Source organism: Triticum urartu, chromosome 3A (genome assembly GCF_056163025.1).
Source record: "Triticum urartu cultivar PI428250 chromosome 3A, HENAU_Tu73, whole genome shotgun sequence".
In the NCBI taxonomy this organism is placed as follows: Eukaryota; Viridiplantae; Streptophyta; class Magnoliopsida; order Poales; family Poaceae; genus Triticum; species Triticum urartu.
In genome coordinates, this window is record NC_141875.1 from 152,836,051 (window position 1) to 152,848,988 (window position 12,938).

The following is a 12,938-nucleotide window of genomic DNA, read 5'->3' on the forward strand; positions in this document are numbered from 1 at the left end:
AGACTTCCTGCTGTTCAAGCCTTGTACTCTATATAAACCGCCCGAGAGGCTCAATACAATATCCATCGATTCCATCAATCCTCTCCTTCTATTCCCTGTATCATTGACTTGCTTTGGCATCACACCCTCTTAAAAAACCTGCACTGCACTACTTCCTTGTTTAGCGTGTTGCAATTCCGCTGAAGGAGCCAAACGGGTCCACGGCGGAAACCCCCTCCGCCCCGTGTCGCCTTCCCCTGGCGACACGGGGGAAACCCTGACAGCCGCCGCCGTAAGGCCTCTCCTCCTCCTGCCCCCGCATCGCCGCCGCCAAAGGGCGGGCCGACGAAGCCGCGCCGCGCCCCGGGATGGCGGCGGCGGGGCGGATCCACTTCCCCGCACGCGGCGCCACCCCTTCCCCACGTCCCCGAGAACCAGATGCGGCGTCCTCCACCCCCCCTTCGGCTGCTACCCCTGCCGGTCCGGCGGCCGTCCAGTGGCGGGCGTCCGGTAGCGTGCCATGGGGCATCCTGGCTGCTCCTCCCCCGCTGCCCCCGCTATGGCGCAGCCATGTTAGCCTCGGGTTGGTGCGGTTCTGTGTCCAGGTGCGGGCTGGCCTTGATTGGCCGGACCTCGTCTCCGGTGGTGCTCCTCCCTCCCTCGAGCTGCAGTGGACCATGGTGGCTTGTTGAGGTTACGGTGGTTGCATCCCCAGCGGCGGCTGCCTTTGACGGTGCGTCAGCCTGGCGGCTTGGTGGACGAGTGGCACCCTGCAGTGAGTTTTCCGGCGTTGTTCCGGCCCTGATGGCCTTGGACCTGCATTCTCCGGTGTCCGTGGCCTGCGGCGCCTCTGCCGACGCCGCTCCGGCCCCAATGACCAAGTAGCTGCATTCTCCTCTAGCATACTCTGCTCGTCGATGTCCTGTTGGCTATGGCCTCGATAGCTGGGATGTGCGTTCCTCCAGCTCCTAGCTTGCTGGCGTCGCCGGTTGCCGATGATTACCCCGTGCAGGTTTTTCTCTGCCTCCTCGCGTCCCCGACGCCGTATACCTCCACGCCTCACCTTGAGCCAGAACCAATGCTCGTGTGTCCGATGGCGCACTGTGCCATCCTCCGGCGGCAGGTGCAACCCCACCAACCCTTTCTTGATGTGACAGTTTCGACCGGCAGTGACTTCCTCATCATAGAGTCCATATTCGATGGCTATGGGATATCTTAGACTCAGGCCAAGGAGAAATCCTTGCTCGGCTAGCCAGTGCTAGCAGCGGCGTCACTCACGGGTGTTGTTTTCCCTTCTTGAAGGCGCTGTCATGGCCTCCATCTATGCCCCTCTTCGAGCTCAGGGGAAACCCTAGGTCCGGTTCTCCGGATCGGATGGCGCCGGCGTCTCGGCGCCGTTCTCCTTCTTGAAGGCGCTATCTTGTTCGCTTGTGGTTGTCCCTGGTGGTGACTTTGCCGATGTTAAATCCATTACTTGTTCGGTCTGCCTCTCTTGTTGGGTCTTGGTGGGTTTAGCTGTGTGTATCCTCTGTTCTGGACCAAGCATCCCTTGTTCCTCTGTTCCGTGCAGCATGTTCGCACCTTCTTGCATTTGTGTCATGTATTGTACCTAACTTTGTACCCATTCTATTTCCTTCTATCAATGAAAGATACACAAGCTTTGCGTATTCGCGAAAAAAGCAATTCCACTGAAAAAATCGAGCTGGGAAACCACCCCCTCTCCCCACACCCGCCATTCTAAGGCGATATATCTCGCGTCTATGGAAGCTCATTTCCGAGACATGATAACCGCTGGAGGACACTCCATGTAATGCTCTAAATGAAAATTAGACAAGCCATCTTCACACAAGGAAACCAACATCGCTACGTGGGGCTATAAACCGAGCTAAACAAGAAAAAATGAAAAGGTAGCAGATGAAGGCACATATCCACGCGTATTGTTGCATGTGATCTGTGAGTTAGATCACCGGATCTTCCAAGATATATACTACAACTCAAAAAAAGAAAAGATACTACGTCCAAACCTCTTGAACGTCAGTAATTTGCACAGCACGCGAAAGACTAGCGTGAATCGCGCGCGCATCTCCCATGTCCTAGGAAGATCACATCCCCATGCGTAGTTACCAACCACAAGCCCACGATATGGGATCTCCCAAATCTGCACTGATCTAGGCTTAAGCACCTTCCGATCTCATTTTTCAACGCATTAAGCACCCCCGGGATATGGATAGATCACATCACTTGCATCGCACGTATGCAACCTGCGAGGCTGCGATTACCCCGATGCAGTCCTCACGCGCCGGTCGAAATGCGCCAACGATTCACGAGGCGGAGGCAACTAATTAAACTCGGATCGATCGATCGATCTAGGAGTACTTACTCATCTGCGGATATATATTGATCCGCGGATCTTCAAGTCCTTGCATAATCTACGTGCAGATCAGGCTATGATCCTGATACGATTTCTCCGCTTCCCAGCTGCCTCCCGTTTTGTATATGCATATTGCTGAGGCTCTTTCCGCTGTCACGGAGTACGTCAACTACACGAGTTGGCGATTTTGTTAATGATTAGCAGCCCAAGATGGCTGGGCCTGGGCGTACTCGGGCGCATGATGGGATCGAATCATGTATGCTTGTGCATGCTAGCTAGCTGTGACAGTGATGCCGACGCAAATTGCAGGGCTCGCGACAAGCGTGGATCCCCTTTAAAACACCCTCACCCAACGCGTGGGCACTATCATATTGTCCACAACCCCTGTTGGCCAGGAGCTCCACGAGTGGCCATCTCCCACCAGATCTTCATATACAGCCACTGACATGTGAGCCGGGTGGATCCAATTTAAAATCTCCGCGGAGGGAAAGACATCCAGGCTCGGTATTTTAATTTTAATGGACACGATCGCGCGATCAAGGGGGGAAAAGTCACGTCCTACTTGGCGAGGGCGATCGTTCTTGGAAGCTGGAGATGTGGCTTAGAAAATCGCCGCGGCAGATCGGCCTGAATCTTTCCAAGGATCTCGTCCAGCTAGCGCCCCGTCGACGATGGATCACCAATAATCAATGGCGCCCTCATGGACTCCTACTTGTATATATATGCGCGCCCTGCTGGCTGTCGCTGTTGGTGAGTCGCCATCGTCGGTGTATATAAACGCATTGTTGCATAGCACGCGGGTGATACTATATGGGGAGCAGCAGCGTCGACGGAGCCGGCGAGATGTGCTTGGAGGCTGGCGCCGGCAGGGCGGGGAGGCGCGGCGGGAAGAAGGCGGCGGAGATGAAGGCCGCCAAGCAGCCGCAGCGCGGGCTCGGCGTCGCGCAGCTGGAGAAGATCCGGATGCAGAACCAGATGATCGCCGCGTACCGCTCCGGCCTGCCTCCGCCGCCTCCGCCGCAGCAGGTGCCGTACGCCGCAGTCCCGACGGCCGGCGCCGCATCGTCTTTCCAGCCCTATCTAGCTGTAAGTACCTACTTGAAAATCGAAATGCTGCATGCATCAGATGACATGTATGCGTAGCTTAAGCTTACCTTTGTGCGCGCGCGTGGTTTCTCAGGGTTGCTTTGAGGCGATGGACCGGAGGATCGCTGACGTGCAGTACAGCCAGTACTACGCGGAGAACCTGCTGCCTAACAGCTCCAGCCGGCCGCCGTCGACGTCGCCGCTCTTCGTCGTCCATGACTCGTCGTCGTCAGGACAGAGGCAGCAGCAGACGCCTCACGAGTACGACTACTGGATGCGCCACAGCCACGAGTCCAGCGGCCGCGGCGGCGCCGGAAGCACGGAAGAGCTAGATCTGGAGCTGAGGCTGTAGGAGACGCCACGGTGAGCTCGATAGATCGAAGTGTCTACTCTAATTAATCATGTGTCCGTGCATGCATGGGCGAAGCGCCATGCGGGAGAGAGGGAGAGGATCAGAGGAGGGGCTTAGAATTAGATTGATCGATTAGCTATCAAACTGGCGGTGCCAGAGTTAGCTGCTGCTTAATTTGCTGACGGAATGGCTGATGCTTTCGTTCTGGAACTGTGGGATGACTGATAAACGTACGCTGCCACGCGCGACCGATACATGCATGTAAATCTTGTTTAACACCTTATTAATTGAAATGGTTACCAGTTTGTAGAGGAAGCTTTACATACATGTGTTGCGTAGTACTTTCAAATTGATTTCAGACGGGGGAATTTAAGCGGCCTATATGGCTGTGATGTGCCTGTACTTAGGTCCATCACTCTTTTCCTTCTTTTCTTTTCTTACCAGCAAACATGTCTGTCCGTTGTATCGGGAGAAAAAATATCTCATGCCCCTGGCTCCATAAGCATAGTTCAATACCCTCCTTTCAACAGATCCATATTCTTTATTAAAAAAATCGTCCCACTCGTGTCGTCGCTTATCCTCATTCTCGTCCTTGCCGACTATGACCAAGGTATCATCACAACACGTCCGAACGTGCTCAATCTCAAGGTGATAGGCTCGGCCAGCACACGACACACCTGTCGTTGAACCGAGCTGGCATAAGAGAATGTTTATAACTTCAAATTAATCTAGTCGAGTTAGACGTGAGTGCCATCCCCAACGAGCTACTCCCTACACTCGATGCATCTGCACGACTACATATTTGCAAGGAACTCGACTGTCCTAAGAGACGTGTAAGTTAATAAGACATGGAGCAGTTGAAGCAGTTTTCAAGAAAAAACGGTCAAAAAATCGGCAAAACCTAAAATGGTGGAGGTGAGGTGGGAGAGAGGGAGCGCCGAGGAAAGAAAGAAGCACATGATAGAACCCTGCATATTCTTAGTTCTTACTTAATCTTATAACAATATAATGACAGGTAAATCATGTTGATTGCATATAAAATATTTATGCCCCATTGCTTCACACATACATTTTTTTTCTCTCTGGCGCAACATAACTCTTATGAGCCAAAAATACGGAGGCAGTCCAACCCGGAAAGAGAGGAAGAAAAAACAAGTAAAGGCATGTTCCATCTTATTACTCATTGCCTAGCTCACATGATCTTTATGCTACAATTTTTCTGTCGCGATGTAGTACAAAACAATTATTTTGATAGTGTGGCTAGCCCATATGCTCGATTTTCAACACAGACGGCAAGGTAATAAAGCCTTGTTCTTCTAAAAAGAATGAATACGTATGCAACACCTCCTTTTTCTTAACATTTTGATGAACTTCTGAATTTCATTGTAATAATTAAAATCTACTAACATCAACGAAAAGAATGAATACGTATGCAACACCTCCTTTTTCTTAACATTTTGATGAACTTCTGAATTTCATTGTAATAATTAAAATCTACTAACATCAACGGGTTGTGGATCTTGGAAACTAATCGTGTTGCGTACTTGCGGAGCGAGGTAACAATTTTCTAAACCATAGAATAATGGGAAGGTTCAGGCTCTTCCTTCATGATCTTAACCTCAAGGAATCTCCTCTGATGGGAAGGCGGTACACGTGGAGTAACAAGCATCGTGCTCCTACGCTTGAAAAGATTGATCGCTGGTTCTCTACCATTGAGTGGGACTTGACACATCCAGATTGTCTGATGCAGGCCCTCTCCACGTCCATCCAATCCTTGCCCATTATTGATCTCGACCAATGTTGCGTTCTATCGCAAATCCCGGTTTCACTTCCAATCGTTTTAGATCAAGATGGTGGGTTTTCAGAACATCATGGTTGAAGGTTTGCACTCCGTCTGGCCACATAGTGATCCTTTTGTGGATCTTGTTGATGGTGCACTACACCGGGGTGGCCCAGAGGCTAGGAAGCCCGACAGTGGGTTGGCCTCAGGGCTAAGGAGGCCTGAAGGAGGTCTAGCAGCCCGGGGGGCCTAGTTGGAGACTAGAATACCATCTTAGCGTTCAAGCTAAGATGGCGGCCGCATGAGATCAGATAGGTTCCGTGTAAACCCTAGCCCCTATATAAGGCGGGGCTAGGGGTAGCCATTCCCATATACTCTGGTAGACTAGACTCTCGGTAGTCATATTCATCATCCTTGTAACTTCCTCGCACGAGGTGCTCCATCATCAATATAGAACAATAAGCATGATGATGACGTAGGGTATTACCTCACCATGAGGGTCTGGAACCTTGGTAACCCCCTTATGCGAACTCCCTTAAAGCATTTTCAGCCAAGCTAGCCACCGATGACCCACAAGTATAGGGGATCGATCATGGTCCTTTTGATGAGTAAGAGTATCAAATCCAACAAGGAGCAGATGGAATTGACAAGCGGTTTTCAGTAAGGTTTCACTTCAAGTGTTGTAAGATAATTTTGATAGACAGTTTGACAACAAGATAGTTTGAACAAGGTAGCAAGTAACAATAGTAACAAAGTGTGGCAAGTGGTCCAATCCTTTATTGTGCTAAGGACAAGCCGGTGATACTTCTTATAGTGAGTAAAACGCTCTTAAGGACACATAGGAATATCGCCAAGTTACTTTTACCACGATTCATTGAGTTAATGTTCATTGCCTTGATATGTCTTACGTAGGTGGACTGAGATAAGGTAATGTCCTTACTTGAACAAACACCTACTTATGATTATACCATGCAAGAATCCGCAACTACAAAAGAAGTAATTAAGATAAATCTAACCATAGCATTAAGCAATTGGATCCAGAACAACCCCTTACGAAATAATTCATAAACTAGGGTTTAGGTTTCTAACACTCCCACAACCCATCATCTACAAACTAATTCCACAATGCCTTACCCTAGGCCCAAAGATGGCGATGTGTCATGTAGTCGACGTTCACATAACACCACCAGAGGAACAACAACACAACATAATATCAAAACAATGAACGGGAATCAAATTCACATGATTACTCACTACTGCAGGATGCTGCTAACGCGATACTATAATCAGAGACCCTTCGATGAAACTGTGTGCGATGCAATAATCGCAAACGTTGGTGTAAAAGAACCGTCAAAAAAGGTGCAAAACGTTTGTGATGGAGGATGCATCAAACATGGTTCAGATTTTAGTTGCGTGTGCGATGCAGGGCATACGGTTCAGTTCAATGAACTGTTTGCGATGAGGCGAAAGAAAAGAAACGGGTAGCCATATGAAGGCGTGTGCAATATACAACATACGGTTCACTCAGATGAACTGTTTGTGATTAGGTAACACAAAAGAAACAGTCAGCCATATCAAGGTGTGTGCGATATACAACATGCGGTTCACTCGGATAAACTGTTTGTGTTGAGACAAGAGAACACAAACGGTTTAATATAACAAGATATGTGTGATACGCGGCAAACAGGTTTGTAATCAGAAATGTGTGCAAAGACCAATAATAACACAGAAGGTTGCTGCTAATAAGACATGTGTGTGTTGTGCGATGGGATTGCATACAGAACAACAACATACACACACACACACACTTATAAGGACATGGTTGCATAACCAAATTAAACATCCACTTACATAGGTGGCTACTACAATTTGCACACACTAAAGTAAACTATTACATGCATAATTACATAGGTGGCTACTACACACATGACATTTACACACACCAATAAAGTAAACTATATATTACATGCATGATTAACTAGCATAAACGATCATCTGATCATTATCTACTTCTTGTGACGCTTGTTCTGCTTGTGGCTCGATCCGGGCTCGTCGATTTGGGTAACGAGGCACTTCCTCATGTCAACGATCCGTCTGTGCATCTCGTAGCATGTGTACACGCTCTTGGCCGCGAACCTGAGGTGAGGTTCATCTAGTTGCCGCATCTAGGCCCTGTGCTAGAATATGGGACTTGTTCTCTGGGCATCCTGCTTCATCTTTTCGTAGTAGGGTTCGATGATGGCTGAGGCGAGTTCGACCAGGGAGTCCTTCTTCGTGCTGCCCCAGACCCTGTAGTGGTCACGGATTTCGACAAGGTTCTTGCAGGCCAAGCCCGTAACACTGAGCACTTTTACATCGTCGGTGGTTTCCACCATGGAGAACTTGTAGTTGGTGCTGTTGACAAACCTGTTGAAATGGTCGCAAGGCTCTGTGGCCACGCAGTAGTGGTAGATAAGGACATGATGGCGCACGCACAACTGGGCGATGACAACCTTCTGATCTATGCCAGGACGACCGGCGGTGTACTGGAGGTCGATGCCGACCACATTGTACTTGTCTCGAGCAAGCAACTGCTCAACGCTATTGATGTAGTCGTCCACCACGGCCGGGTCGATGGTGTACACCACTGAGAGATCCGTCCCCCTCGCGTGGGTCTCCACTCTATGCTCGCCGAACTCCATTGGAGCGCCGCTAGACACCCCCTCTCTATGTGTCGTCATGGGTGTGCTTATTGTGTTGTGGGACGCGATCAAAATGTTGAAGAGACTAAGCTTATAATGGCGGCGGGAATTAAAGGGGAAGCCGGGCGGCCAGGAATATCGGCAGGCCCTGATGGCAGTTATAATTTGCAGTGCGTAACTCCATCATGCCGTACGTATTTGCATCGCGTGGCAATGCGTGGCGCAACCGCATGCATATGGGGCCACCGACGTGATCATGCGCACGCCGAACCGCTGGCAGAGCATGTGCGGAGGGATGCGAGCAGAGCGCTCTGCGGTTGCCTCAATGGCGAGCAACCACACACACACACACACACACACACACACACATATATATATATATATACATATAGCAGTTGAACACGCAAGGAAAAACTGTCCACAAGCCGAGCGCGTCGACGGATGCGAGCAGAGCGCACCGCGGCGCCTAACGGCGAGCAGAGCTTGCCGAGGGACGTGAGCAGAGGCCGGCACAGTGATACGTGGCATATAGGACGAACTGTGCGAGCGATGAGGGAGACATCAAGCACGAGTCAGATTAGAGTTGCGTGTGCGGTACGTGGCATACATTTGATCCATCCGAGTTGTTTGTGATGGAATAAGCCGTGTGTGTTGCGGGCATACGCTTGCTGATATATAATCTTAAATTTAAACAAAAAAGTGTTAATGCATGTTACAAAAATTGTATAACTGGAAACTATGTTCAAATATGAATCCAACGATATAATCTTTGGCGACATGCATTCGTATTTTATTAGTTAAATCCTACTTATAAACCAGGACTGGGGTATAGTAGGTAATTAAATCGCAAATGTTTTTTTGTATTAACCGTATGTGTACATGTCCTTTCGTCCTCCTCTCGCATGTCTTGTCACCCTGCAGCCGCAGATGGCTTACAGCGCAAGCTTGCGCAGCGCGCGGGGGCGTTCTTTTGGCCAAACAGTGGCTCGAAGTGGCGCCAATGAATCATCGGTGAGCCCATTCCCGTGCAACCTCGCAGGTTCCCGCCCGACTCGGTGAAATCCGCCAAAATCCCAATGCTTTACCGGCCTGCTATATAAACCCTCATGGCCGGCGAGTCCTGCGTCGCATTTTCCCCTCCCTCCCTGTAGCTTATCCCGTCTGCTTCTCCCACAATCGCCAATGGCACCGGTCGGTGTCATCGTCGCTCAGCCACTCCACCGTCATCAGAGGACAGCTCCAGTTGGGAGGCTACACCGCGGCGGCGGCTCAGTCCCCGTCTTAATGTAGTGCGTGTGGCATCCCTATTGGGTGTGCGTGGAACACCCACCACACGCTCCGCTGCCGCTGCCCGTTGGCAGCTGTTGCCCGCCGTTGCCGCCACACCACTGTCGAAAGCCAGGGCCATCGCCCGCTCCGCCACCGTGGCCCGAAGGCGGGAGGTGGCCGTCGTGGCCGCCACCCCACTGCCGGCCATCACCCGCTCCGCCACCGCGGCCCAAAGGCGGGAGGTGGCCGTCGTGGCCGGCATCCCATCATAGGCCGCTATGGCCGCCAGCCCACCGTCGACCACCGGGATCATCACCCGCTCCGCCACCATCACCCGAAGGAGGGAGGCGGAGGAGGAGGCCCGCACGTGCGTCAGCAACCTTGCGCGCTACATCGAGTTCCCGTGGGAGGAGGAGGAGCGCCTTGTCGAGCATGCAAAGAGCCTTACCGTAGCCGTGGCCGCAGCACACGCCAACGCAGAGGCGAGGAATCAGGAGATCTATGAGCAGTTCGGCCGCTTCGAGAGGGATCGTCTGGAGCGACAGTGGGCGTTCGAGCTAGCGAGCGTCATTGAACATGCAGCAGCGGCAGGCACCATATTGCATTTGTCCAGCTCGTCGGTAGGCTCCTCCTCCTCTGCCTCTTACTGAGCGCGCTCGACAAAGGAGAGGCTGCCGGAAGTAGCACAAAGCCCCTCTGTAGTAGTAGTATTTAGGGGCTATTTTGTTCAGTTCATCTGACTATAGATGTGTGGTGGAACTGTACAACATACTAGTATATATAGTTGAACTAGCTATTTCAGTACATGGTTGGCAACAATTGGGGAAAAGGTTGGTCAGTTCAGCTGTCGAGTTGAACTGTTTGTATAAATTAAGAACAACTGCTTAATCTATGAATGAAATCTATGCTTAATTATTGAATTTTAGTTGCAAAAATTAGATAGTACTAGTGATTTTTAGCTGCATATTTTGACAAATGGCAGTGTTACAAGGATTGACAAATGGCAGTGTTACTAGATCAACAAATGTCAAATTTTCCAGTTTGACAAATGGCAACATACCCAATATGAAAGATGCAAATCTTACCAAATTGTTTGTACGTGGTTGCATACGGGTCATCCAAAACAACCGTTTGCGTTGAAGGGGTGCACAAATCCTGCCTACAAATTTTCCCTCGACTTAAGGGGGAAGACTATAGCTCTCACTTTGCATACGAGTGTTCTATCTAAAACATTTGCGATCAAGAGCTGCAGAAATCTTGCTCGGCGCATTTTCTCTTGGCCTCCTGGGGAAGCTGTCGGTTTGCATACGGGTGTTCTAACTAAAAAGTTTGCGATCAAGAGCTGCACAAATCCTGCTAGGCACATTTCCCTTGGCTTCCTGGGGAAGTTGTCGGTTTTGCATACGGTGTTCTAACTAAAACGTTTGCGGTGAGTGTTTTATATTTAAAAACCTTATTAAACTGCGGCTTGGGCGCCACTAATGGAGAGGATGCGAGCAAGGCGTACGGCCATGGAAGTCAAAGGGCTCGCTTCCCGGTGAGCCTGCACGGCGTACAGCTCGCACGCTTCTCGGTGAGCCTCCGCATTGGAGTACAGCTCGCACGCCTCCCATTTAGTCAAGAACTCAAGCATCTATCCGCACGACACCTCCTAGCCATTAAAAGAGTGAGACGTGGCGTTACGTGAATGGTTAACAGAATGCACACAATTTAAATTATACAAAATGTTTGAGATGTTACAGTGGCAGCTATTTGTTTCAAAATGCCTTTGTCTGCAGTTATTCGAGTGCGCCTTCTCTCAAAATGGACATGAAAAATACCACAACATGTCGGGTGCCATTCCATTATAGCATGCCAAGTTTCATGAATTTCAGATGAATTTTGGATTTACTAGAATTTAAAAATCAAGTATCTCAACATTTTGCTGGCAATCAACACTGCCCTGGTGTTTGAAATTCATTTCCATTTCTTGCATGGGATCTAAGCATGCACCAAAGGAAATAGATTTGATTTTCCAACCAGTTTATATGCACTGGAGCATGTGCATGTAGTTCAAATTTGAATTATGCACATAAAATGCCTAGAAAGCCTAGTTCATGTATAAAAATGTCGAAACGAACCCCAAAAATTCCAGAATTAAACACAACACTCCTGTTGTTCTACGTTGACACTAGAAATTTTTTGAAAGCAATAAGAGACAACAGATATCATTTCGTCCCCAAAGGTGGCACGTTCCCTACCGAAACCATCACGCTTGTTGTGAGAAGCCCTGGTTTGGGACAAGCTTATACCCAAACCTGCCCCAAATGGGACAAAATTTTTACCACAACATGTTGATGTCGCTCCATGATAGCATGCCAAGTTTCATGAATTTTAGATGAGTTTTGGATTTACTAGAATTTAAAAACCAAGTATCTCAATGTTTGCGGCCGAGTGACAGTGGCAGGGTGTTTGAAATTCATTCCCATTTCTTGCATGGGACCTAAGCATGCACCGAAGGACACAAATTTGATATTTCAACCAATTTATATGCACTGGAGCATGTGCATGTAGTTCCAATTTGAATTATGCACCTGAAAATGCCTGTAAAACCCAGTTAATGTATAAAAATGTCCAAACGAACCCCGAAAAATTCCAAAATTAAACACAACACTCTTGTTGTTCTATGTTAACACTAGAAAATTTTAGAAAGCAATAAAAGGCAACGGATATCATTTTGTCCCCAAAGGTGGCACGTTCCCTACCGAAACCATCACGCTTGTTGTGAGAAGCTCTAGTTTGTGAGAAGCTCTGGTTTGTGAGAAGCTTATACCCAAACCTGCCCCAAATGGGATACATTTTTTACCATGGCATGTTGATGCCGCTCCATGATAGCATATTTCATGAATTTCAAACGAGTTTTGGATTTACTAGAATCTAAAAGCCAAGATATCAATGTTTGCAGCCGAGTGACGGTGATAGGGTGTTTGAAATTCATTTCCATTTCTTGCGTGGGACCTAAGCATGCACGGAAGGACACAAATTTGATCTTTCAACCAATTTATATGCATTGGAGCATGTGCATGTTGTTCAAATTTGAATTATGCACCTGAAATGCTTGGAAAACCAAGTTAATGTATAAAAATGTCCAAACAAAGCTCGAAAAATTCCAAAATTAAACACAACACTCCTGTTGTTCTATATTGACACTAGAATTTTTCTCAAAGCAATAAGAGGCAATGGATATCGTTTCGTCCCCAAAGGTGGCACGTTCCCTACCGAAACCATCACGCTTGTTGTGAGAAGCTCTGGTTTATGAGAAGCTTATACCCAAACCTGCCCCAAATGGGACAAAAATTTTACCACGACATGTTGATGCCGCTCCATGATAGCATGCCAAGTTTCACGAATTTCAGACGAGTTTTGGATTTACTAGAATTT

General features: G+C 48.8%; 1 protein-coding gene across 1 annotated transcript; it reads left to right on the forward strand.

Annotated features, from left to right (window-relative positions):
- Nucleotides 1-3,093: 3,093 nt before the first annotated feature.
- Nucleotides 3,094-4,109, forward strand: LOC125548224 (uncharacterized). Its single transcript, XM_048711886.2, has 2 exons — nucleotides 3,094-3,436; nucleotides 3,531-4,109. Exons 1-2 carry the CDS (start codon nucleotides 3,161-3,163, stop codon nucleotides 3,786-3,788), a joined length of 534 nt encoding a protein of 177 aa, XP_048567843.1. The 5' UTR covers nucleotides 3,094-3,160; the 3' UTR covers nucleotides 3,789-4,109.
- The last annotated feature ends 8,829 nt before the right edge of the window (nucleotides 4,110-12,938 follow it).

Bases quoted from the DNA above. Each gene is read 5' to 3' on its own strand.
- LOC125548224 (XM_048711886.2), top strand. From the start codon at position 3,161: ATGGGGAGCAGCAGCGTCGACGGAGCCGGCGAGATGTGCTTGGAGGCT. The intron at 3,437-3,530 runs GTAAGTACCTAC...GTGGTTTCTCAG, and splicing joins CTTTCCAGCCCTATCTAGCT to GGTTGCTTTGAGGCGATGGA.